General features: G+C 38.2%; 1 protein-coding gene across 1 annotated transcript; it reads left to right on the top strand.

The window, feature by feature from the left end:
* The first annotated feature begins 19 nt into the window (after nt 1-19).
* susd5 (sushi domain containing 5) lies at nt 20-26319 on the top strand. Its single transcript, XM_060942246.1, has 5 exons — nt 20-215; nt 12923-13097; nt 23588-23697; nt 23857-24045; nt 24728-26319. Exons 1-5 carry the CDS (start codon nt 20-22, stop codon nt 26296-26298), a joined length of 2241 nt encoding a protein of 746 aa, XP_060798229.1. The 3' UTR covers nt 26299-26319.

The following is a 26319-nucleotide window of genomic DNA, read 5'->3' as shown; positions in this document are numbered from 1 at the left end:
CAAGTCAAAGCACCTAAATATGCTACAGCAAGCTCACAGGCTGTTTAAACATGGCCAAGAGGGCGACGGGTTCCCAGTGAAGCGCATGGCCCACGAGTCCCCCTCCCTCCCATCCTCCGCTCACTGCGAAGCGTCTCTGTTCTCTTGCGCTCTCACTCATGACGTATTTACTGACAGCACTGTGAGAGTTTTCACACAAGTCCTCCAGCAGCTCGGTAATGCGCCTCTGGTCAGATAAACTGTTGCGTCTTTTCCTCTCCTCACCTCCTCAGATCACCAGAAATCCTGGGCCGTTCGGAGTGCGCAGCGCGCGCGCCTCTCCAACACACTTTCGTTTGCCCCACTATAAGGACTAGTGAGTCTGTACTATGGGATCAGTGTGTGTCCGAGAGCTGCTGCTCTGCTCTCTTCTTGTGTGCTTGGCTTGGTTGAGCGTTGGCCTCGCTGGTGCAGATGGTGAGTTTGTCCATTTGAGATAATTGCTTTTTACGCACCACTACAGTGCTCACAGGTTTGTAACGATTTACACATAAAGACTGTAATTGTGCACTGTGTACTGTATGTGTGTGTGTGTGTGTGTGTGTGTGTGTGTGTGTATGTGAAAGAGAGACATGTTTGTGAACATTTCAGATAGATAGATAGATAGATAGATAGATAGATAGATAGATAGATAGTCAACCTTAAAATTTTAAATTGGAGCATATAGCCTAATTTTGTACATTTCTGACTTGTTAGTAATTACAATCTGATTCTAATATAATTATAATCATTTATTATCCTTCATTACCTCACTAAATTTTCAGTATCATTTAGATCAAAGGCAGCTAGAGATAATGAGATGAGAATAACTTTAAAAAAAAAAACTTATTTACTTTATTTTTTTTTTCAAAGAAGACTTAGATTTGCCCAGCCATGATTAGTTTGACTAAAGGCAATTAATGTGATTTAAGTTTTTTTAAGGCATATATTAATGGAACTGCTTTATTTATTGGAACTGCTTGCATTCAAACTATCAATCAGTCTTTTATTTTTATTTGGAAACCCACATCTTCACCATTGAATTGAACATCCTTGATTGTGCCCCACCTATGATTCAAGTATAATTAGGCTTGAGTCACTCACTGTAATCAAAACTGATATAAATTTAGCCAGTTATAATCCCATGATTCATTTGAGTACAGTACCTAAACCCATTTTTTTCCCCTCTTCTTCAACACGCAATGACAATTATTTTGTGAGATTTAAAACACACACACACACAAACCAGTATGTTAGACAGACATAGTGAGGAAGCCCTGAAGTACTGAACACTCCTACCTTTTGCAGAGATAATCGATATTGATCGCACACAGCTGCTTCTACTTGGTACTGTATGTGTTAAACTGTCCCAGTGCGGGTTACAAGCTGGGATCAAGACATTATATCTGAGAGTGGCTCATGTTCATTTGACTGTTTTAATCTATTCTTTTAACACCAGGCCAGGCAGGTTGGTGCAGTTGCAATTTATTCATGGTAAGAAACACAAAACTGGAAAGGAAGTTCAGGTCAAAATGGACTATACTCAGCAATGAACAACACAGAATTTAAGACAGTCAGACCCAAATCCCAAACTAACAAGACGTTCAGCTCACTGATTGCACAATGCACTAACAACAACGAGAGCAAACGAACACTTTGGGGGGGGGAGTTGGACATTTATAGTCACTCAGTGCGTTTACATGCACATAGAGAGAATCAAATTTCTGGCGTTGCTCGACTGAAATCGAAGTTCAAAATGCCATGTATACACCTTAATTCGGCTGGAATTGAACCGAACTTGATTTCTTGGAATCGAGCTACACGACCTAGATTATGCGATTTCTGCCGAGCTACTTAGTGCATGTATACCCCATAAATAAACATAGAAGACTAGATGCCTCACCGCGTATCCCAGAATGTCCACACAGGGCGGCCATCTTACCACAGGCAAGCTTTTCCACAGAATTTGCGGTACACTGAGGTAAGACCATTGAGATGCTTAAATGTTTATACTCTTATCTCGCTGAAATTCTGACGTATATACAAATGGTTTGATTTCTTAAAACATTATTAATGTGGTTGTAATTCTGGGTGCTTGAACATGCTAAAATCGTACCTTTTCTCTTCAAAAACGACTTACTGCAGCTTTGTCAAAGTTGTGTTTCATGCTAGGCTAGCTCGTAGCACCAAGTAATTTTACATGGAAGGTCATGAGATAATATTTTCAATAACTGAAGTTGCACTTGCACATGGTTTTCATTTTCGGGTTGGTTAATTTAAAACAACTTACATTATGATTTCTAGAGGAAATTAAATTACTGACTGTGACGAGATGCCAGACTTCTGCACGGCTTTCGGTTGCTCGAACCGGCGACATTTGGAAAGTAGGGCACGCGGGATCACCTTTCACCAGTAAGATAATACATCATTTTTTTTAAGGATAATCGGTAGCGTTATTTACTTAGTCAAATAATGTCCAATACAGTTCCTGATATGAGCAGCCGGGCTAGGACAACAGTATCATACTGTATTGTTACATTTGGGTGTGAGGTTGTAAGTGAGTAAGCTGTTTATTTAACTTTAGCTTCCCCTACGGCCCTATCACATGTAAAAATATTTTCACTAAAAATTGGAAATAAATTGTATGGTTATTTGTCCTAAGGCCGCAGTTATCCATAAGTATGCAGTGTTAGGCTTCTCACAGCATAGGAATTTCAGCATGTATTTTTTTTAAAACATAAAATGATTATTCATCATTAATATCATAAATACATACTTCCGTTTTTTTTTTTTTTTTTATATAACAAACCAAACCGTTTGAATATCGATTGAAATTTGAGGAAGTTACGGTCATCTGAAAAGTACATATCGCTACCAACACAATGTAATGGGTAAGCCAGCTGTCTGAGGTAAGATGGCCACCATGTGCGGACGTTCGACTTCGTTGACGGGCAACGGGGACGAGGCATCTAGTCTTCTATGTATATCTATGGCAGGGGTGTCCAAACTGATCCATAAAGGGCCGTGTGGCTGCAGGTTTTCATTCTAGCCATGCAGCAGCACACCTGATTTGGCTCATTCAATCAACTGACACACCCACCCTTTAATCAAGGGTGGGTGTGGCTGCAAGTATTTGACTGTGTAAAGACAGTTCAGTTGATTGAATGAGCCAAGTCAGGTGTGCTGCTGCATGGCTGGAATGAAAACCTGCAGCCACACGGCCCTTTATGGATCAGTTTGGACACCCCTGATCTATGGTAAACCCTATCGAGCTACGTAGTCGAGCTACTTACTTCAGCACTGCCCCTTCCGGAAGTGACGAGTGACGAGACCACAAGCGGGAAACACAACAGCCTTGGTTGGCATGACAACGAATCATGACAACGGCATGAATCTTTTCTTTTTGTGGCATTGTTTGCACTGTTAAAATTTAGCTCACTTACTGTATCACCAAATACGTCTGTACAGCTGTTGCATAGCTGTGAATTGTGTACATAAGTCATTGTATTTGTGTGTATATATATATATATATATATATGTGTGTATGTATATGTCCAACATCTGAAGAATGTCAATAAAAACAAAACAATTGAACTTTTTGTGTGTTTATTAAGACATAACTTAAATTGTAAGCAAAAAAAAAAATTTTGTAAGCAAAAAATGGACTTTAGAAAAATATACAATTGTGCAAAATAAGTTGTCTTACAAAACAGTGGTCTGCGCAGGACAGTTTGTAGCCATACAGTCTGTTAGAGCAAGCCTAACAGCTTGAGCACGGAACTTGTGAACACGGAACTGGGATAACTGTTTATATGCTTGAATAGCTCTTCTTCATGACGACAACCGGAAGTGTACCAACACGATGGGGCGTGTAGCGCCACCTGTGGCTCGGGTGCACAATGTACCTCACACAATAGCTCGATTTGCTTGTGTGCATGTAGGATTGGATTTCTCTGGCACCCCTGCTGGGACCCTTAGCTTGATTACCGACAGCAGCTCGATTTGGATGTGCATGTAAACGCACTGACTGTATTCTCCATGGTGGAATGAGTTTGGGAGATTATGAAGAAGGTTTAGGTCAGAGATCTGTTCAAGGCATCTAGTGGACCAGGGATCACTAGCTGAAAGAAGATGCAGTAATTGCATGGGAGCTGTGAACGATGATTGTGTTGGTTAATAACCTGTTGTTTTGATTAATAACCTGTAAAATCTTAAATGGTCCATCCCTCAAGCCAGGGATTCGATTTTTGGCAGTGCAACTGTAATTTTATATATGCCAAACACTGGGAAAGTGTGTGAGGCTTTAGATAGACACAGCAGGAAGACGACTATATGCATACACATCTTAGTGTAAAGCTGACCAGCAGTAGCATTCTGAAAGGATGTGTGCGGTGGACTTAGTTGTATAATGACATTTTAAAAGTTGCTCATGGCAAAACCTAGGGTTCTTTTCTCCCCAGGAGCGCAGGTGTCAGATCCTATTTAGCCAGATGGATCAAGGTGTCTAATTCCCACTATACCATAGCAACAATGTATTAGGGTGGAATGTTAAACTGAATGTGTTTTGCCATGTTTTATACACAGGATAGATCATCCACATTTCCGTCTGTGTACCCTGAGCAAAAAGTATGAAATTGAATCTTGAGAAATATATGGTCCACCTGCCTTGTCGTGAGTTCAGTCTTTTGTCAGCTTCTCCATCCAGCCAGTTTTGCCATGTCTGCAGGGCTGGCTTGATGGGTAGCAATCCCCCCACATTGTAATTATGTCCTGTAAGAGTCAATTTTCTGAGAAAAAGGCACATAGAACCTTTTTGGCCAGCTTACCATGCTGTTAAGACAGGACTGCTCCCACTTATACTCCACTTTTACAATGATAGGTTTTGTGGGATCAGGATTCTTGAGCAGAGGTGCTGTGGTGAACTTGGTGTCTAGTACATCTAAAGCTAAGGCTGTCTTCTCTTTCCAAGAGACTTGTCATAATGTTACTTACAAAAAGAGATGTAAGAGAGGCTGCTACTGTACTAAACCCTCTTATGAATTTTCCTGTATAAAATATAATACTTTAAACACGCATATTTGCTTCAGACCAACATTGCGTTGCCATCTGCACACCATCTCTGCTAAAAATATAACCTTTGAAGAGATTTGATGAAACAGGCAGTTTTCAGGTTTTACATGTGTACTTTTCAAGGAGTCTATGTCACACTTTTACATTATATGCCCCTGTAGGGATGTTAAATAAATTAAGAGTGTCATTTATGTAGGCTCCCAAACTTGCCAGTTATGCCTCTGAGAACCTCATTAATGAATGCTTTAAAGACAGGGCATTAGAGAGCCCACACAGCATGCCCAGATGTAGTGGAAAATGCTGTTTTCCATTTGTTTCCCTCCTTCATACTCACCAGACGGTAGACACTGCATTGATTTAGTCTGGTAAAATAGATCCACATAGCTGGAGTGGGGCAGGTGAGAAGTAATTGTCCACAGTTTGGACAGCAAGAGGAAATTGATACGTGAGGCAGCTAAAGTTTGGGAAATTGAACACTATTCTATTCTACTTTCACATCTGATTCAATTGATGCAGACCATAGTGATTTAGCTGATAAGCATTTATTAGGAAGAAATATTAAAAGTGGCTCCAAGACTAAAACTGAGAAGCAGCATGTTACTGGTTTTATGTTGACATCAAGGCAATGAGAAATTAACTCACAATGCACTTTGTGATATTAAATAGTAGTGACAGTGCCATCCTATCCAGAAACATTGACTCACTCCGAACATCTCATACGATCACATCCCTGTAACAGACATTAAATCATTGTGGCATTTAACAGCAGAGAAAAAAATAATGACAAGTCATTTATGGCGTGTCAGCTGACGATTGCTCAGTGGTCTGATGGTTGGAATTAACCACATTATTAGAACTTTGTCATCTTCATCATTCTCTTGTGCTTGTGGTTATTAATATATACAGGATATATTACTGTTCGTTTCTAATGTAGTAAAATGTTTTCCTGTAACATTTAAGTTCTGGATTAGATCAATTCAGCTAATTACGTTTAGGTGTAGCTTCCATTTTTGGTCATAGCACTGTGCCACTAGCAGATTTGATGACTTCGGTTGCATTCTGCTTAATTTGTATGTTATTTTGGTTGGATAATCCCCAAATCTATCTATCTATCTATCTATCTATCTATCTATCTATCTATCTATCTATCTATCTATCTATCTATCTATCTATCTATCTATCTATCTATCTATCTATCTATCTATCTATCACCCATATCTCAACATTCGAAAATAAAATTTTATCTATCTATCTATCTATCTATCTATCTATCTATCTATCTATCTATCTATCTATCTATCTATCTCCCACCCATATCTCAACATTCGAAAATAAAATTCTATCTATCTATCTATCTATCTATCTATCTATCTATCTATCTATCTATCTATCTATCTATCTATCTATCTATCTATCTATCTATCTCCCACCCATATCTCAACATTCGAAAATAAAATTTTATCTATCTATCTATCTATCTATCTATCTATCTATCTATCTATCTATCTATCTATCTATCTATCTATCTATCTATCTATCTATCTCCCACCCATATCTCAACATTCGAAAATAAAATTCTATCTATCTATCTATCTATCTATCTATCTATCTATCTATCTATCTATCTATCTATCTATCTATCTATCTATCTATCTCCCACCCATATCTCAACATTCGAAAATAAAATTTTATCTATCTATCTATCTATCTATCTATCTATCTATCTATCTATCTATCTATCTATCTATCTATCTATCTCCCACCCATATCTCAACATTCGAAAATAAAATTCTATCTATCTATCTATCTATCTATCTATCTATCTATCTATCTATCTATCTATCTATCTATCTCCCACCCATATCTCAACATTCGAAAATAAAATTTTATCTATCTATCTATCTATCTATCTATCTATCTATCTATCTATCTATCTATCTATCTCCCACCCATATCTCAACATTCGAAAATAAAATTTTATCTATCTATCTATCTATCTATCTATCTATCTATCTATCTATCTATCTATCTATCTATCTATCTATCTATCACCCATATCTCAACATTCGAAAATAAAATTTTATCTATCTATCTATCTATCTATCTATCTATCTATCTATCTATCTATCTATCTATCTATCTATCTATCTATCTCCCACCCATATCTCAACATTCGAAAATAAAATTTTATCTATCTATCTATCTATCTATCTATCTATCTATCTATCTATCTATCACCCATATCTCAACATTCGAAAATAAAATTTTATCTATCTATCTATCTATCTATCTATCTATCTATCTATCTATCTATCTATCTATCTATCTATCTATCTATCTATCTCCCACCCATATCTCAACATTCGAAAATAAAATTCTATCTATCTATCTATCTATCTATCTATCTATCTATCTATCTATCTATCTATCTATCTATCTATCTATCTCCCACCCATATCTCAACATTCGAAAATAAAATTTTATCTATCTATCTATCTATCTATCTATCTATCTATCTATCTATCTATCTATCTATCTATCTATCTATCTCCCACCCATATCTCAACATTCGAAAATAAAATTTTATCTATCTATCTATCTATCTATCTATCTATCTATCTATCTATCTATCTATCTATCTATCTATCTATCTCCCACCCATATCTCAACATTCGAAAATAAAATTTTATCTATCTATCTATCTATCTATCTATCTATCTATCTATCTATCTATCTATCTATCTATCTATCTATCTATCTATCTATCTATCTATCTATCTCCCACCCATATCTCAACATTCGAAAATAAAATTCTATCTATCTATCTATCTATCTATCTATCTATCTATCTATCTATCTATCTATCTATCTATCTCCCACCCATATCTCAACATTCGAAAATAAAATTTTATCTATCTATCTATCTATCTATCTATCTATCTATCTATCTATCTATCTATCTATCTATCTATCTATCTCCCACCCATATCTCAACATTCGAAAATAAAATTCTATCTATCTATCTATCTATCTATCTATCTATCTATCTATCTATCTATCTATCTATCTATCTATCTATCTATCTGTCTATCTCCCACCCATATCTCAACATTCGAAAATAAAATTTTATCTATCTATCTATCTATCTATCTATCTATCTATCTATCTATCTATCTATCTATCTATCTATCTATCTATCACCCATATCTCAACATTCGAAAATAAAATTCTATCTATCTATCTATCTATCTATCTATCTATCTATCTATCTATCTATCTATCTATCTATCTATCTATCTATCTATCTCCCACCCATATCTCAACATTCGAAAATAAAATTTTATCTATCTATCTATCTATCTATCTATCTATCTATCTATCTATCTATCTATCTATCTATCTATCTATCTATCTCCCACCCATATCTCAACATTCGAAAATAAAATTCTATCTATCTATCTATCTATCTATCTATCTATCTATCTATCTATCTATCTATCTATCTATCTATCTATCTATCTATCTCCCACCCATATCTCAACATTCGAAAATAAAATTTTATCTATCTATCTATCTATCTATCTATCTATCTATCTATCTATCTATCTATCTATCTATCTATCTATCTATCTATCTCCCACCCATATCTCAACATTCGAAAATAAAATTCTATCTATCTATCTATCTATCTATCTATCTATCTATCTATCTATCTATCTATCTATCTATCTATCTCCCACCCATATCTCAACATTCGAAAATAAAATTTTATCTATCTATCTATCTATCTATCTATCTATCTATCTATCTATCTATCTATCTCCCATATCTCAACATTCGAAAATAAAATTTTGTCAAAACACTGAGTGTAGTGAGTGAGTGTACTCTGGCCCCACTACACTGACTACCTACTACTGTTATTTTACTCCTATGTGTGAAACCGTGATTAATTGTGAAAGTGATTATAGAAATAGGAGCATGTTTGTGGCAGTTTTTGTTATAAATTAGACTGCTTAACAGTGTGTGTGTGTGTGTGTATGTGTGTGTGTGTGTGTGTGTGTGTGTTGATTGGGGTGGGGTTATGGAATGGTGCTGACTGTGGTGTTTGTGTGTATGTGTGAATTCATATTTTCACCCTGCAGTCATACATCCTGTTTGGAGCTGAGCTTCAGTCCTGATTTTGGACTTACCTTTTGTTGAGAAACTCTTTAAGTTAGTGTCCATGTGGCACACCCTATCACTAAAAATAAAACCTTAACCCTCCCAGTTACACACACATACACACACGCAGCTACCCTCATTTAACCTTACTGAACCATCATGACATACAATATTCTTCTCATCTTAAATGAATGAATTTTTAGACTTGAGATGGCAGATGAAAGTTTTCTGCTCACCATGCCGAGCCTGTTTTTTTCCCCAGATCACTGCTAAACCCTTTGTAATTTTATTGACATTCATCTGACTGAATAAGCTAGCACACTCTTTCTTGAGCACTTATATAAATAGTCCCAGTCAAAAGTTTGTACACCCGTACTCATTCATAGGTTTTTCTATATTGTGACCATTTTCTACATTGTAGAACAATACTGAAGTCATCAAAACTATGAAATAACACATGGAACATATATGGAATTATGTGGTAAACAAAAAAGTGTTAAAAATATGCTTCATATTTTAGATTCTTCAAAGTAGCCACCATTGACCTTGATGACACTTTGTACACTATTGGCATTATCTTAACCAGCTTCATGAGGGAGTCACCCGGAATGCTTTTCAATTAACAGCTGTGCCTCGTCAAAGGATAATTAGTGCAATTGCTTGCCTTCTGAATGTGTTTAAGATCAAATAGTAAATAATAAATAATAAAATACAGTAAATAGCCTGATTCCACAACTGTCATAATCCATATTATGTCAAGAACCACTCAACTAAGTAAAGAGAAACGACATCCATCATTACTTTAAGGCGTGAAGTGTCTTAATTAATAAAAATAAAGAAAAACCATTGAATTAGAAGGTGTGTCCACACTTTTGACCGGTACAGACACATGTACATGTATATATACTGTATACTGGGACTATATATATATATATATCCATCCATTATCTGTAGCTGCTTATCCTGTCCTACAGGGTCGCAGGCAAGCTGGAGCCTATCCCAGCTGACCACGGGCGAGAGGTGGGGCACACCCCGGACAAGTCGTCAGGTCATCACAGGGCTGACACATAGACACAGACGACCATTCACACCTATGGTCAATTTAGAGCCACCAATTAGCCTAACCTGCATGCCTTTGGACTGTGGGGGAAACCGGAGCACCCAGAGGAAACCCACGCAGACACGGGGAGAACATGCAAACTCCACACAGAAAGGTCCTCGCCGGCCACGGGGCTCGAACCCAGGACCTTCTTGCTGTGAGGCAACAGCGCTAACTACTACACCACCATGTGTGTGTGTGTGTGTGTATATATATATATATATATATTACTGTGCAGAAGTATTAGGCCCAATCCCAATTCTAATTTCTACCCATACCCCTTCCCCTCCCCCTTCCCCTTGGCCCTTCCCCTTGAAACTGAGCTACAAGGGATAGGGCTTGAAATTCAACCCTTACGTATTGGGATAGCCCTTCAACGATCGCATACGTCATCGCGTACCTCCGTCAGCGTTTACGTTAGCAAAACGCGACCAAATGCGTCATTGGCTGCGACCAGCCGCTACAGTCAGAGCCAGAGGCAGAACCAGAAATCTCTGCTGGCAGGGTGTGATTTGTTAACTAACACCACTGAATGGGATATCTTTGGCGCTTCGTGCACCACATCCGACAGAATGAGGTGTCAGAACACTCATGTAAACAATAAAAGCGAGAATAACAGAACAAAACGTACGCAGTCAAGCAACCGAAAACAATACTCACTCCCAAAGCTTTTTAGCAGCAGCTTGGATTTCAGAAATCGCTGCTCATTCTCAGCTCGAAAGCGAATCAAGCGGCGTGTTTGCTCTGGATAACAACTTAAAACACGTAAATAATGGAGAAAATACATTTATGACAATCTTTCGCCGCGGGAACCGCCATCTTTCTGAAATCCGCATGAAATCTCGCTGAAATCCGCATGGCATTGTGGGAAATCACTCAAACCCCTTCGTTCGGAGTCAGCTCCAGGAAAATCTCCGTTTGGAGGGGTACAGAAGCCCTACCCCTTCCCCTACCCCTCCGCGTTAACTGGGATTGGGATACCCCTACCCCTTCACGTGAACGCGCAAAATGGAGGGGAAGGGCCAAGGGGTTGGTCCAAGGGGTGAAATGGGATTCGGCCTTAGTCACATGTAAAGAAATGCTGTAGACCAAAAATGGCTTCAAAATAATTAAATTAAATGTTTCAACATTAAATTTTTTTTATAAACAGCAGTAAGCCATAATAAATGAAACACAGTCAATATTTGGTGTGAGATGACCCTTTGCTTAAAAAAAAATAGTAGTCTCAGGTACAATGAGTGCAGTTTTACAAGGAAATGATCTGTAGGTTTTACTGAGCATCTTACAGAAGCAGCCACAGTTCTTCTGGACACTTTGACTGTCATACTTGCTTCTTAATTTTGCAGTAAAACCCAGTAGCCTTCATTATGTTTTCTTTTTTAATCTGAAAAGTGCTCTCTTATGTAATATGCTGCTCAGATACAAACATTTTTTTTCTGTAACATTTAATTTTGTGCTGGAAAATGAACATTTGGAACTCAGAAAAAAAAAATATATATAAAACACAATAATCTTCATATCTTTGTGCCACCGTGCAGTATGTACATAAAAAATATGTAAGTTAATCAAAATCATTTTAATTTTAAACCAGTTCGCCATTTTGACAACACATGTCAAGTCAGCGGGAAAACACTGAAAGTGACGTCATCAATTTCCTCATGAGTGAAGATACTGGAAAATATGTTACTCAGTTCTGGGATGTAGTTTGTATGAAAAATATGAGTTTTTTCAACACAAGAAGATAAACTTCATATCTTCAAGCCAATGTGTGATTTTCTTTTAATTATATAGACACATTCACAGACAAAAAGTATACAAGTTAATGAAAACAATTCAGCGATATCCTCACTAGTGAGGATATTGGAAAATATGTTACTCAATGTACCGGATGTAGTTCGTATGAAAAATATGAGTGGCATCTTTCCCAGTAAAATTCTCGTGTCGTGTCTATATAATAAATATATATACACACAGTATATTTAACAGTTATTCCATGAAATTGAGTCGTACATGAGCTGATAGCCAAAGAGGCGCATAGTGCCGAGTTGGCTATAATCCATGTACAATGAGATTGAGTAGAATAACTGTTTTATTCTATCCACATTCACCGGATTTTGAGAAACAGAGTATTTTTATCTTTATTTTTTTGCAAATTTGATAAATAAAAACTTTATAAGAAATGTCTGACAAAATCATTTCCATTTAGAATGTAAACATACCGGCGAAATGACCGTAGCAATTTGTGAAAAATGCTGTAATAAAAAAGGTACGTTCTTACCATCAAATACTTTTATTACATATTTTGTTGGGGTTTTTTTGTATTTTGGGGAGTTTTGTCTTCGAGTAGAGTTTTTATTTCGTCCTCGGTTGGTTGAGCAACGTGCTCCGCCATTTTGTTTTTCTCTACTCATGGTATATGAGCTGATAGCCTAGTAGTAGAGTAGCCAATCAGAGTGCATGATTGCTATATCCAGTGAATGTGGATAGAATAAAAAGTATATATATTGTGGATACACCTTAGATATAAAGATTGTTGATACATTAACTCTTACATTAATTCTCTCTCTCTCTCAGGCCGGGTCTTCCTGCTAGAGTTGAGAAATGGTTCAGATACAGGCTTTGAGGCAGCTTCAAGTGCATGTGAAGATCAAGGTGCTCGGATGGCATCAGCAATGGAGCTTCGTCATGCTGTCGTTGAGTGTGCATTTTCTGCCTGTGCACGTGGTTGGCTTACTGGCCCCAGCATTGGGTAAGAGCCCCAGTCACACATTCACACTTATTGAAACTAGTTGTCATTATGATTGTTTACATTTGAGAATAACAATCCACATTTGGTGGAAGGGTGCTTTTAAGCACATTTAGAAAGGACACAATATGTTTTACAGAAGCTTTCCATTTGCACCTGCAGGCATTCAGGCCCCTGAGAGAGCTAGAACTGAGGCAATGTCACAAAATACATTAGCACTTTCTCAGTGTTCAGTGGCTGTGCAATTCCACAGTTAATGTATATTGTTCAACATGAAAGCTCAAATCCCAGAGTAATTATCACATTCTGGATTTAATGTTAGTCGGCTTCTTCTTTTGAACATAAAATCACAAATGCACAACTTGCAACCTTTAAAAATCATTCATACTGTTTAATATATTTAATGTCCTACCACAATTTTATATGAATAAAGAATGCAAGGATCTATGAATATGCATAAATATGCAAATTTGAAATGACCCATTGATGTCCTGCTATCACTTCCAGTCACTTTTCTGGATATGCTATTGCAAAAAAAACCTCAAGAGCCCAAACTGGGGAAACATATCTCACTACACTCACTGGCCACTTTATTAAGTACGCCCATACACCTGCTGTTTTATGCAGTTCTCTAATCAGCCGATCCCTTGACACCAGCACAATGCATAAAATCATACAGATACAAATCAAGAGCTTCAGTTAATGTTCACTTCGAACATCAGAATGGGAAAACTTGTGATCTCTGACTTTCACTGTGGCATGGGTGTTGGTGTCAGATGGACTGGTTTGAGTATTTCAGAAAAAGCTGATCTTTTGGGGTTTTCACACGCAATAGTCTCTAGAGTTTATACAGAATGGTGCAAAAAACATTGAGCGAGTGACAGTTCTGTGTGTGGAAACACCTTGTTGATAAGAGAGATCAGAGGAAAATGGCCAGATTGGTTCAAGCTGCCAGGAAGAATACAGCAACTCATATAATCAGTTTTGACAACTGTGGTGAGCAGAAAAGCATCTCAGCATGCAACAGCAGAAGACCACATTGGGTTCCACTCCTGCAGTCAAGAACAGGAATTTTAGAATCAAGAACAAGTTCCTATTAAATTGGCCGGTGAGTGTACTGTATGTGTGAAGCTCAGACTGACTTAAGAGTTTGTAGGATAGACCTACTGTATGTCTAGATATACACTGAAATTGGAAATTGTTGTTTTCATAAGGGCTGAGTTTCCCAAACACATTGTGAACTTAAGATCGTCTTAACTGGCAAAGAAAGTGCTTAATGTGATGCTTGCTTGCACTACCTTACTATGATCTTTGTGCTGCAATCCTTCTGAGAAACTCAATTCGGAATGAAAAGTTCTGTTTGTGTTACATTGACTGCTACTGTAAAACTGCACTGCACTCTAATTAAGAACAACCATGTAGATTAAATGCAAACTTATCACAGATGCCTTGTAAATTTAATGTACATTGCAGTCCAGTATTCAGGCCCCTTCACTTCTTCCTTATTTTATGTTACAGCCTTAAGCAATTAACTATTTTTTTTAATGAGTAAGTAGCAAAAAATATTCCACAATGGAAAAGCATAAACAGGTTTTCACTGGAAAAAAAATTAAACAGCACATTTATACAAGTATTCGCACCCTTCACAGTACTTTGCTGAAGCACCCTTGACAGCATTAAAGAGGCCGACTCACCCTTCCCAGAATCCAATTTGTTGTTTTTGTTTTGAAAGCATGTTATCATACTTTCCAGCTCTCTATGCAGTAAAAACTCTGGAAATTCACTGTTAATTATCCTTTCAAAACCCATCTTGAACTTTTTATTCATCCGTGTGTTATATGTGGAAGCTTTGAGGAAAATATGCCTTCTCTTTTCTTTCTTTCAAAAATGGAATGGATTGGTCAAAAGAATTTAAAACATAGATACTTTGACGAAATATCCTCAATTTCATGTTACAGTTTAAAATCTATGGCCTAGGATGTTGCCGCATTGTTGTGGATTGTTTTTAGGATATCGCTAGCATCGAAAATGATGGCTCATCACTTGGTGGAGAGGGTTCTGGGAAGGCTGTGTTGGCCCCTTTAAGTCTTCTTCAGTATTAATGTATCAAACCTGCACTGTAAAAAAAAAAAATCCGTTGTTTTTACAGAAAAATACTGGCAGCTGTGGTTGCCAGAATAATCCTGTTAAAAATACAGTGAAATGTAAACAACATTACAGAATAACTTGTACATTTCACTGGGATTCCATGTACAATTAATGATAACTAAATGTAAATTTTACAGGTATTCAATGTACAATAATCAATACATAACTGTTAATTTTACAGATATTCATTGTACAATAAACAATGATGTTACAAGCAATGATCTACTAGACAGATATATTTTTTTTTTTAGAATCTTTTTTTGGGCTTTTTTCACCTTTATTGTATAGGACAGTGTAGAGACAGGAAATTAGCTAGAGAGAGAGATGGGGAGGGATTGGGAAATGACCTCGGGTCAGAATCGAACCCAGGTCCCCGGATTCATGGTATGGCACCTTAGTTGACTGAGCCATGATGGTGGGCATTTTTTTTTTTAACAGGGCAATGATGTAATTTTAACTATCACATTCTGTTTTAGTATTACAGTTTGTCTGTATTTAAACTACAACAATTTGTAAATTCTACAAAAAAATATGATCAATTCAACATATTCTTACTGTTAAATTAACAGTGGTATTTGGTTAGGAGTTTTACAGTATATTGATGTAAATTACACACTGCTTCATTGTTTTTGTATTTACAGTTTTTTATGTCATGATTTTACATAAATTCGCTGTTAATTCTACGGACATTGTTTTACAGTGTGGTTTTATGGATCTTGTCCGTTTCTGCAAACGTTTAAACCTTTTTCAGTTTGGATGGGAAACAGTGCTATATCATTAATCTCACATCTCTTCAAAGATGTTCAAACAAGTTCAACTCTGGCAATACAAGGACGATCACATACAGTGGATATAAAAAATTACACACCCCGTTAAAATGATAGGTCTTTCTGATGTAAAAAAATGAGACCATGATAAATAATTTCAAAACTTTTCCCACCTTTAATGTGACCTATAACCTGTACAATTAAATTGAAAAACAAACAAATCTGTTGGGGGGGGAAACATAAAAAAATGTGCAATAAGCTGGGTGCATAAGTGTGCACACCCTTAAACTAATACTTTGTTGAAGCAACTTTTGATTTAATTACAGCGTTCAGTCTTTTGGGGTAGGAGTCCATCAGCCTGCCACATCTAGACCTGGCAATATTTGCCCACTCTTCCTTGCAGAAGCGCTCCAAATCTGTCAGATTGCGAGGGCATCTCTTGTGCACAGCCCTCTTCGGGTCAACCCACAGATTTTCAATTGGATTTAGGTCTGGGCTCTGGCTGGGCCGTTCCAAAACTTTAATTTTCTTCTGGTGAAGCCATTCTTTTGTTGATTTCGATGTATGCTTGGGGTCATTGTCATGCTGAAAGATGAAATTCCTCTTCATCTTCAGCTTTCTAGCAGACACCTGAAGGTTCTGAGCCAAAATTGACTGGTATTTAGAACTGTTCATAATTCCCTCCACCTTGACTAAAGCCCCTGTTCCAGCTAAAGAAATACAATCCCAAAACATGATGCTGCCACCACCATGCTTCACCTTGGGTATGGTGTTCTTTTGGTGATGCGCAGTGTTGTTTTTGCACCAAACATACCTTTTGGAACTATGGCCAAAAAGTTCAACTTTGGTTTCATCAGACCATAACACATTTTCCCACATGCTTTTGGGAGAGTTGATGTTTGTTTGTTTTTTTGCTAAATTTAGCTGGGCCTGGATGTTTTTCTTTGACCCTACCCCATAGTCCAGACGTTTGGCCAATACAGGAGATTGTTGTCACATGTAGTACATAACCAGTACTTGCCAGAAATTCCTGCAGCTCCTTCAGTGTTGCTGTCGGCCTCTTAGCAGCCTCCCTGACCAGTTTTTGTCTTGTCTTTTCAGCAATTTTGGAGGGACGTCCAGTTCTCTGTAATGTCACTGTTGTCCCATATTTTCTCCACTTCTTGATGACTGTCTTCACTGTGCTCCATGGTATATCTAATGCCCCGGAAATTTTTTTGTACCCTTCTCCTGACTAATACCTTTCAACAATGAAATCCCTTTGATGCTTTGTAAGCTCTCTGTGAACCCTGGCTTTTGCTGCAGGATGCAACTGAGTAAATGTCTGAACTTTATTTGGGGTTAATCAGAGTCATTTTAATTGATGGTAGGTGTGAACCCAAAAAGACAGAACGCTGTAATTAAATCAAAAGGTGCTTCAACAAAGTATTAGTTTAAGGGTGTGCACACTTGTGCAACCAGCTTATTGTACGTTTTTTATTTTTTATGTTTTTCCCCCTAACAGATTTGTTTGTTTTTCGATTGAATTGTACAGGTTATAGGTCACATTATAGGTGGGAAAAGTTTTGAAATTATTTATCATGGTCTCATTTTTTTTTACATCAGAAAAACTTATCATTTTAACGGGATGTGTACACTTTTTATATCCACTGTACTTGTCCTGAAGCCACTTCTGCATTGTCTTTTTTTGGTGTATTTTTTTCCATTATGGATAAATATGAGGTTCTGAATGTTCTGGAGCAGGTTTCCCCTCAAGGGTTGTATTAATCACTTCACTGCTGCTGAAAAACATCCCCAGGTGATGAATGATATATGGTTCTCTCTAGATTTAAATGGTTGGCGTTCATGCCAGAGAATTCAATTTAGTTTAATAAAACCACAGAATCTTATTTCTCATGACTTGAGACCTCTTTAGGTACCAAGTAAGTAACGCAAACATTATGCACCTTTTACTGAGGAGAGGCTTCCATCTGGCCACTCGACTGTTGAAGCCTAATTAGTGGAGTGCTGCATAGATGGTTGTGCTTCTGGCAGGTTCTCACATTTTCACACAGGACTGATGGAGTTCATCAGAGTGACCTTCAGATTCTTGGTCACCTTCCTGACTGGAGACTTTCTTCCCCATTTGCTGAGATGACCTGAGAAGCTAGCACTAGGATGAGATTCTGTGGTTCAAAACTTCTTCTATTTAATAAAATTCTGGATGAAGGACTCACAATCCAGTCTCAGAGATCTACAAACAATTCCTTTAACCTAATGGCTTTCTTCTTTCTCTGACATGCACCATCAACTGTAGGGCTTAACATAGACAGAGGTTTGACTTTCCATATCCGGTCCAATGAACTGAATTTACCATAGGTGACCTGTAGTTGTCGAAACATCTCTAGGATGATTACTGGAAAGGAGATGCGCCTGAGCACAATAAAGAATGTGTCACAGCAAAGGGTCTGTCATCTTGTAAATGTGATATTTCAATTTTTATAGATAGATAGATAGATAGATAGATAGATAGATAGATAGATAGATAGATAGATAGATAGATAGATAGATAGATAGATAGATAGACAGATGTTCAGAAAATTTTATACTGATTTTCTTTGTAGATATATTAGGAAACAAATGAGTGGAATCTATTTTAGTTTATGTCTGTAATGTACCATGGCAGTCTTCAGTTCCAGTTTGGCTATACCTACAGTATAATAAGTGAACTCAATAATGGGACATTTCCAAGGTAACTTTGCACTGTCCTAATGTTTTCCCAAAGTAAAATCTTGACACCCCCATGCACACACACATGCACACACACACACACACACACACACACACACACACACACACACACACACACACACACTCCAATTCTGACTCACATTCTACAAGTGAATGTTACAATGTGGGATAAGGAACCAATTTCTTGTCATCTTCAAGCACTGAGGAAAATTCCAGTAGGGAAGCAGTAAAGGTTGCCTTTCACCTAAAACTGGAGATTAAAATTTTGACTCTTTTCAGTAACTTGTCACCTCAGTCTGTTCAGAAAATGATTTGTTCAGAGTCTTTCACCTATTTATTAAGTTCGGCCAAATGTGTGGCCTGATCATGTAGCTCTCCAGGACAGCAAAACATCTTGACTAATGTAAAAACTAGCTAACAATTGTTGCCATTTTGTGTTATTTATAATATGCTAGTATGTCTGTGTTTAGTAAAATAATTATTTTCACACCCAGTCCAATATAGGCTATTATTATACATACAGGTTACTTTTTTCATGGAATAAAAACATTCTATTCCCTTCTAGTGGGTTTATTGATGGCATGCAATATTGTTATCATATCGCTTATCCTCCATGTATTACGCCACTATCCCCAATGGAGAATGAGCGTACAATGTTGTTATAATATTGCACGTTGTCAAGACAACACGACGTCACACTTTAGAACTCATGCGAAGACCCAATGACAAAAATTTTCTGCTGCGTATGCACACAATCATTTCTTCATTGGCTGGGAGAGAAGGAAGACGGAGTTAATTCAGTGCTCGGTTTAAGCACTAAATAAATAAACTGAAAACTGAAATTAAAGATGCGCTGAACACCTGAAAGGCTACCAAAACTTCATTATATATTCTTCACGCATATTTACAAGAGAAAAACAGACCAACAGACATCAAAAAACTGGAAAAGAGACACGTCGGAGACGTAAAACTTCCACACTAGTGAGTGACTGTGACAATTTGTACACAAGCATGGCCGTGAAGTTGGCTTCATTAAAAGTGGAAGATTTAAAGAGACAGATGCGCTGAACACTTGAAAGGCTACCAAAACTTCACTGGATATTCTTCATGCATATTTACAAGAGAAAAACATGCCAACGGACATCAAAAAACTGGAAAAGAGAGCAATAGCAGAAATATTGTCAAAGTTCTACTTGGAGGTGAGGAAAAGTGACGGAGACTTTTACAAGAGGACTTCACTTGTGGACTTCACTCAGCAAAGCCCTTTTGTTTTGAACAACTGCAGTGTAACCAAAAGTAACTTTGAACTTGAACTGTCAACCTGTATATAGCTTGTATACAAGTTGGGTTGTTGTTCAGGCTTTTTGGACTTGTACCATTTTTATTGTTAGAACTATGACTTTGTACATGTGTACTGGATTGACAGAAAATTGAATTACATTCTATCAGAATCAGCGTTCAATATTGGTAAGTTACCCCCCTGTTTTTAACTTTTTGTAAAATCTATTATTGTTCCATCAAATGTGTATGTCTCATCTCATTATCTCTAGCTGCTTTATCCTGTTCTACAGGGTCGCAGGCAAGCTGGAGCCTATCCCAGCTGACTACGGGCGAAAGGCAGGGTACACCCTGGACAAGTTGCCAGGTCATCACAGGGCTAACACATAGACACAGACAACCATTCACACTCACATTCACACCTACGGTCAATTTAGAGTCACCAGTTAACCTAACCTGCATGTCTTTGGACTGTGGGGGAAACCGGAGCACCCAGAGGAAACCCACGCAGACAACATGCAAACTCCGCACAGAAAGGCCCTCGCTGGCCACGGGGCTCGAACCCGGACCTTCTTGCTGTGAGGCAACAGCGCTAACCACTACACCACCGTGCCGCCCAAATGTGTATGTGTAATAATAAAAAAAAATAATAATATTGGCTGGCTTTTTCCATGGCATATCAGATATATTCCATTCAGCTAGCATGATACTGAACGAGTCGAAAATTAGTTCAATATCATGCTAGCTGAATGAAATATATCTGATATGCCACGAAAAAAGCCAGCCAATATTATTTAATTATTGCAAGCACTCCAATAGTGGCAATGTCTCGCTCTGATTGAATAAACCAGATCAGGACTCACTGAATTCAGTGACTCAAATGATCCACTGAACGAGAGAGAAGTGAATCTCAGTCAGGATTCACTGACTCAAAGGACATGTATCAGGATTGGCACAGATGGTATTGCAAATACAACTTACAACAATTCATGGATGTTTAAATAAGTTCTGACAGGTAAACATATTCCATAAACCTACATAAAATCTCTGCCTACATGTTTGGTGGTCATGAAGCCAGTTATGGATATGGAAATCTGGGGCTGTAGTTTGCATTTTTCAATTTTGCATTTTGCAATTGCAAAGACTGTCATCACCAAGTGAACAAAAGTAAAACAAACAAACAAAAACTATCTACCTCATGTAGAAGAACTGCCAACATGAAGCCACACCCACAGCTCTGTTTTACTAATTCTCTGTGTTCGCTCCAGAAGTGAAGGTGAACATTTCTCTATGGCAGTCCTGAGTTATGCTGTTTAGGTTGTGCAATACCTTTTCACAGGGCAGCATCACAACAGACCCAGACAAAATCAGCACAGAGCGTACCTACAGTGGTGCTTGAAAGTTTGTGAACCCTTTAGAATTTTCTATATTTCTGTATAAATATGACCTCAAACATCATCAGATTTTCACACAAGTCTTAAAAGTAGATAAAGAGAACCCAGTTAAACAAATGAGACAAAAATATTATACTTGGTCATTTATTTTTTGAGGAAAATGATCCAATATTACATATCTGTGAGTGGCAAAAGCATGTGAACCTTTGCTTTCAGTATCTGGTGTGACCCCCTTGTGCAGCAATAACTGCAACTAAACGTTTCCGGTAACTGTTGATTAGTCCTGCACACCGGCTTGGAGGAATTTTAGCCCGCTCCTCCATACAGAACAGCTTCAACTCTGGGATGTTGATGGGTTTCCTCACATGAACTGCTCGCTTCAGGTCCTTTCACGACATTTCGATTGGCTTAAGGTCAGGACTTTGACTTGGCCATTCCAAAACATTAACTTTATTCTTCTTTAACCATTCTTTGGTAGAACAACTTGTGTGCTTAGGGTCATTGTCTTGCTGCATGACCCGCCTTCTCTTGAGATTCAGTTCATGGACAGATGTCCTGACATTTTCCTTTAGAATTCGCTGGTATAATTCAGAATTCATAGTTCCATCAATGATGGCAATCCATCCTGGCCCAGATGCAGCAAAACAGGCCCAAACCATGATACCACCACCACCACCATGTTTCACAGATGGGATAAGGTTCTTATGCTGGAATGCAGTGCTTTGCTTTCTCCAAACATAACGCTTCTCATTTCAACCAAAAAATTCTATTTTGGTCTCATCCATCCACAAAACATTTTTCCAATAGCCTTCTGCTTGTCCACGTGATCTTTAGCAAACTGCAGACGAGCAGCAATGTTCTTTTTGGAGAGCAGTGGCTTTCTCCTTGCAACCCTGCCATGCACACCATTGTTGTTCAGTGTTCTCCTATTGGTGGACTCATGAACATTAACATTAGCCAATGTGAGAGAGGCCTTCAATTGCTTAGAAGTTACAGTGGGGTCCTTTGTGACCTCGCCGACTATTACACGCCTTGCTCTTGGAGTGATCTTTGTTGGTCGACCACTCCTGGGGAGGGCAACAATGGTCTTGAATTTCCTCCATTTGTACACAATCTGTCTGACTGTGGATTGGTGGAGTCCAAACTCTTTAGAGATGGTTTTCTAACCTTTTCCAGCCTGATGAGCATCAACAACACTTTTTCTGAGCTCCTCAGAAATCTCCTTTGTTCGTGCCATGGTACACTTCCACAAACATGTGTTGTGAAGATCAGACTTTGATAGATCCCTGTTCTTTAAATAAAACAGGGTGCCCACTCACACCTGATTGTCATCCCATTGATTGAAAACACCTGACTCTAATTTCACCTTCAAATTAACTGCTAATCCTAGAGGTTCACATACTTTTGCCACTCACAGATATGTAATATTGGATCATTTTTCTCAATAAATAAATGACCAAGTATAATATTTTTGTCTCATTTGTTTAACTGGGTTCTCTTTATCTACTTTTAGGACTTGTGTGAAAATCTGATGATGTTTGAGGTCATATTTATGCAGAAATATAGAAAATTCTAAAGGGTTCACAAACTTTCAAGCACCACTGTAGTTAATAACGTATCCTGTGCGTGTTATTAAAATTCTCCAAACTGGGCTAATTCATCACAGGCTTTGCCAGTGGTGCTACCCCCTTGCCTTACCTAACTGAAAAGGAAGCAGAGTTCTGATCATTCCCAGAATGGGAGAAATGTTTTGGTGACCTCATGGTGGACTTCCTTACTGACACTACCCATTGTTGAAGACCAGAATGGCAAGAATCAAGACACAGGGCTGGTGGTGTTGTATATCTTTTATTCTATTACAGGTAAATGCTCAATAAACTTATGATCATGATGACAGTTTTGTGCCATCTCATGCTTCATCATGAATTTATCATTCATATCAAGCATTTATCATTCATACATACTGTTCATACACTGTTAAGTGTATGTATTTTGGACCAGTAGTGGTCATTGTGGCCACAAGGAAATTGTGACTATATTTTTGACCAAGAAGCAGTGGAGAGAATAATAAAATATTGAATTCAAACTGCATTCATTTAAAAGTGTCAATTAATGTGAATTCTAATTAATTTCCACCATTGAGTAGTAACTACTTTTCTAATTGGTCTGCGTGCAGGACAACAGTGTGCAGGAGCATGTCTGGAAGCTTACGGGCAGTGGACATGCAGGTCGAGAATGTGACTGAGACGTATGAGAGGCTGGCTGTGTTCTGTGTGAAAGACAGTGGTCAGTTCAAAATCTTGTAATGTGAAATGCTCAGTGGGACTTAATAGTGTTAATATTTTCAAAGTAGTATTCTATAATAAATTATTGTTAGCTAAAAGTGCTCATATTTTAAAAGAGAAGTTTATTTTTAAATCTATTTCCTTTATCTACATGCATCAGGGGCTCCTTGCGGAGGTCCACCTTCATTTCCTAATACGCGTCTGCAGGGACAGACAGGCCTGGAGCTGGGTGACGAGATTCTGTATACTTGCAATCCAGGATACATTCTGCCCACTGGAGAAACAGCTTTCAGTCTGTTGTGTGACAGCTGTGGAGAGTGGTATGGCCTGGTGCAGCTCTGTATGAAAGGTAAGAGGTTGAACAGTACTGAAATGTAACCAAATGATATTTAAACACATAAGTGATATAGATGGAGTGCATGTCAATGGGGAAAAGCTTTGGTTTATTAGTAGGTTGGCCCAACATTTTATGAATGGCTGCAATGTCTACAATTAGGCCTTAAAAAAAAAAAAAAAAAAAAAAAAAAAAAAATATATATATATATATATATATATATATATATATATATATAAAGCCTGATGAAACACTTGTGACTATTACTATCAAGCATTGAAGGTTGCACTGTGATGAAACCCTAGGTCAAGGGTCTTCAGTCCTTATCCACAAAGGCTTGATTTGGTTGCATGCTTTTATTCCAACCAAGCAGGGAACAAAACTGTTTTCACTTGTTTAATCAGTCCATTTTAGTCTCCAATCAACTATCAAGTATGCTTCCAGTTTGGCTGTAATGAAAGTCTGGAGTCACACTGGCCCTTTGCAGATAAGTTTGAAGACCCAAGTAATTCCAACAAATTACTTATTACTATACACTACTTTCATTACTATAAATTAATTTTTAAACCTGCAATAATTGTTTCTTTATAATTCCCAAGAGTAGTAATGTTTTGCTGGGACTAACATTAGTTAAGCTAAAAAAGAATTCTGAGTTTTAAAGGGAATTGTTAGCATTGGTGTATTTGATGTATTACAGATAAAGCCGAAGCTTTCATTGACTATGAAGACAAGCTCCCAGACAACCATCATCTCTATGATGGCCGGGAGGAGGTGCATCGTGTGAGTATGATGCCTAGACCTACTGATCATGGAGAGGAAGAAGAATCTACACCTGAACCAGATCATTTAGAGCCAGTTGTGGTAGTGGAAGCAATGGACAAGATTGAGAAAAACTCTGCAGTGTCTGTAACAGAGCCGCCGGTATCTCAACTCAGCCAGAAACACATGTTCTGGTTTCCCTCAGAGGCTTTTCAGAAAGAGGAGCATCCTTTCATCACGGCAGGCACACCTATTAAAGACCCCACCGAAGATAAGCATTACATCTCAGTCAAGGCTGGCGATGACCAGTCTGAGCCGGAGATAACTACAGAGGCTCATGATGGTGGATATATGACCCAGACGCCAACTGATAAACCTGCCAGTCACAGTGTAGACAGTACAGTAGAGTCATGGCTCGATGGTTATCCTGTTCCCCAGGAGGAGGAGAGAGCAGGTGGAGAGTCTACAGTGGAGACAGTACCAGGGCAGGGGGTGGATATGGAGAGTGCAACAGACAGTTTAAAAGATTCTAAAAGTGTGACTGACATCCCAAAAGAGACAGGTTTAGGAGGTGTTGTCCACAGCCACCAAGAGGAACCAATTGAAGGTGTTTCTGAGATACCTAAGGAGCAAGAATTTAGTAAAGTGATGAATCATCAGGATGTGGGGGTAAAGAATGTAACGGAAAGCCTTGGAGAAAAGAGTTACAGAGAAGTGTTTTACAACCAAGAGGAAGATTTTCACAGTGTGACTGATATGCCTCAAGCAGAGGTTTCTGAGGTAGTGCCTATTCTTTCAGAAGGAAGATATCTTATTACAGGGGCACCAACAGTGAAGGAGGTGGAAGGAGAAGTCAAGACACCAGTGGAGGTGGAACATAAGAAAGTAGATGATGGATCTAAAGACGTACAATTCCATGGTATAATTGAAGGAGCAAATGACGTTGGATTGAGCCCCACACCTTTAATCAGCCACACTCAGATCACAGTTGGCCTAGATGAGACAACTCTCAAAAACACACCCAGAACTGCTCCCGAGAATGTCAGCACCAGCCAAGAGGGTATAGGTTTTGAACAAACTACCACACATTCAAGCATGGCACCAACAGACACCACAACTGCTTCACCAGTGCATGCCATTAGCAATGTGGCCACAGCCACAGTGAGTGTCTCTTGGGAAACCAAAGATCTTGGCGATTTTGTGGATCAGACTCCCACTGTTGATCATGATGTACTTGTAGAAACCCATGAAAATCAGAGTGTGATGGAAGGAGATATGGATCGTACCCTGGATCAACCAGAAGACGATGGCTCTTGCTCTATACACCCCTGCCACTTAGCTGGCCATGGGCCAACTATCGCTGCTATCATTGTTGGCATTCTAGCAGCGATTGTGGGTGTGGCCTTGGGTGTATGGTGTTACAAAAGAAGGCAACAGAAGACCTCTCACTATCAGCTGAATGGAACTAACAGACAAACACAGTGCATCGAACTCCAGCAGACTGTGTAACCTAAAATGCATGGCTTACAT

The sequence above is a fragment of the Neoarius graeffei genome, chromosome 16, assembly GCF_027579695.1.
Source record: "Neoarius graeffei isolate fNeoGra1 chromosome 16, fNeoGra1.pri, whole genome shotgun sequence".
Taxonomy (NCBI): Eukaryota; Metazoa; Chordata; class Actinopteri; order Siluriformes; family Ariidae; genus Neoarius; species Neoarius graeffei.
Note: the sequence above shows the minus strand (reverse complement) of the source record. Positions and strands in the feature narration are given on the sequence as shown.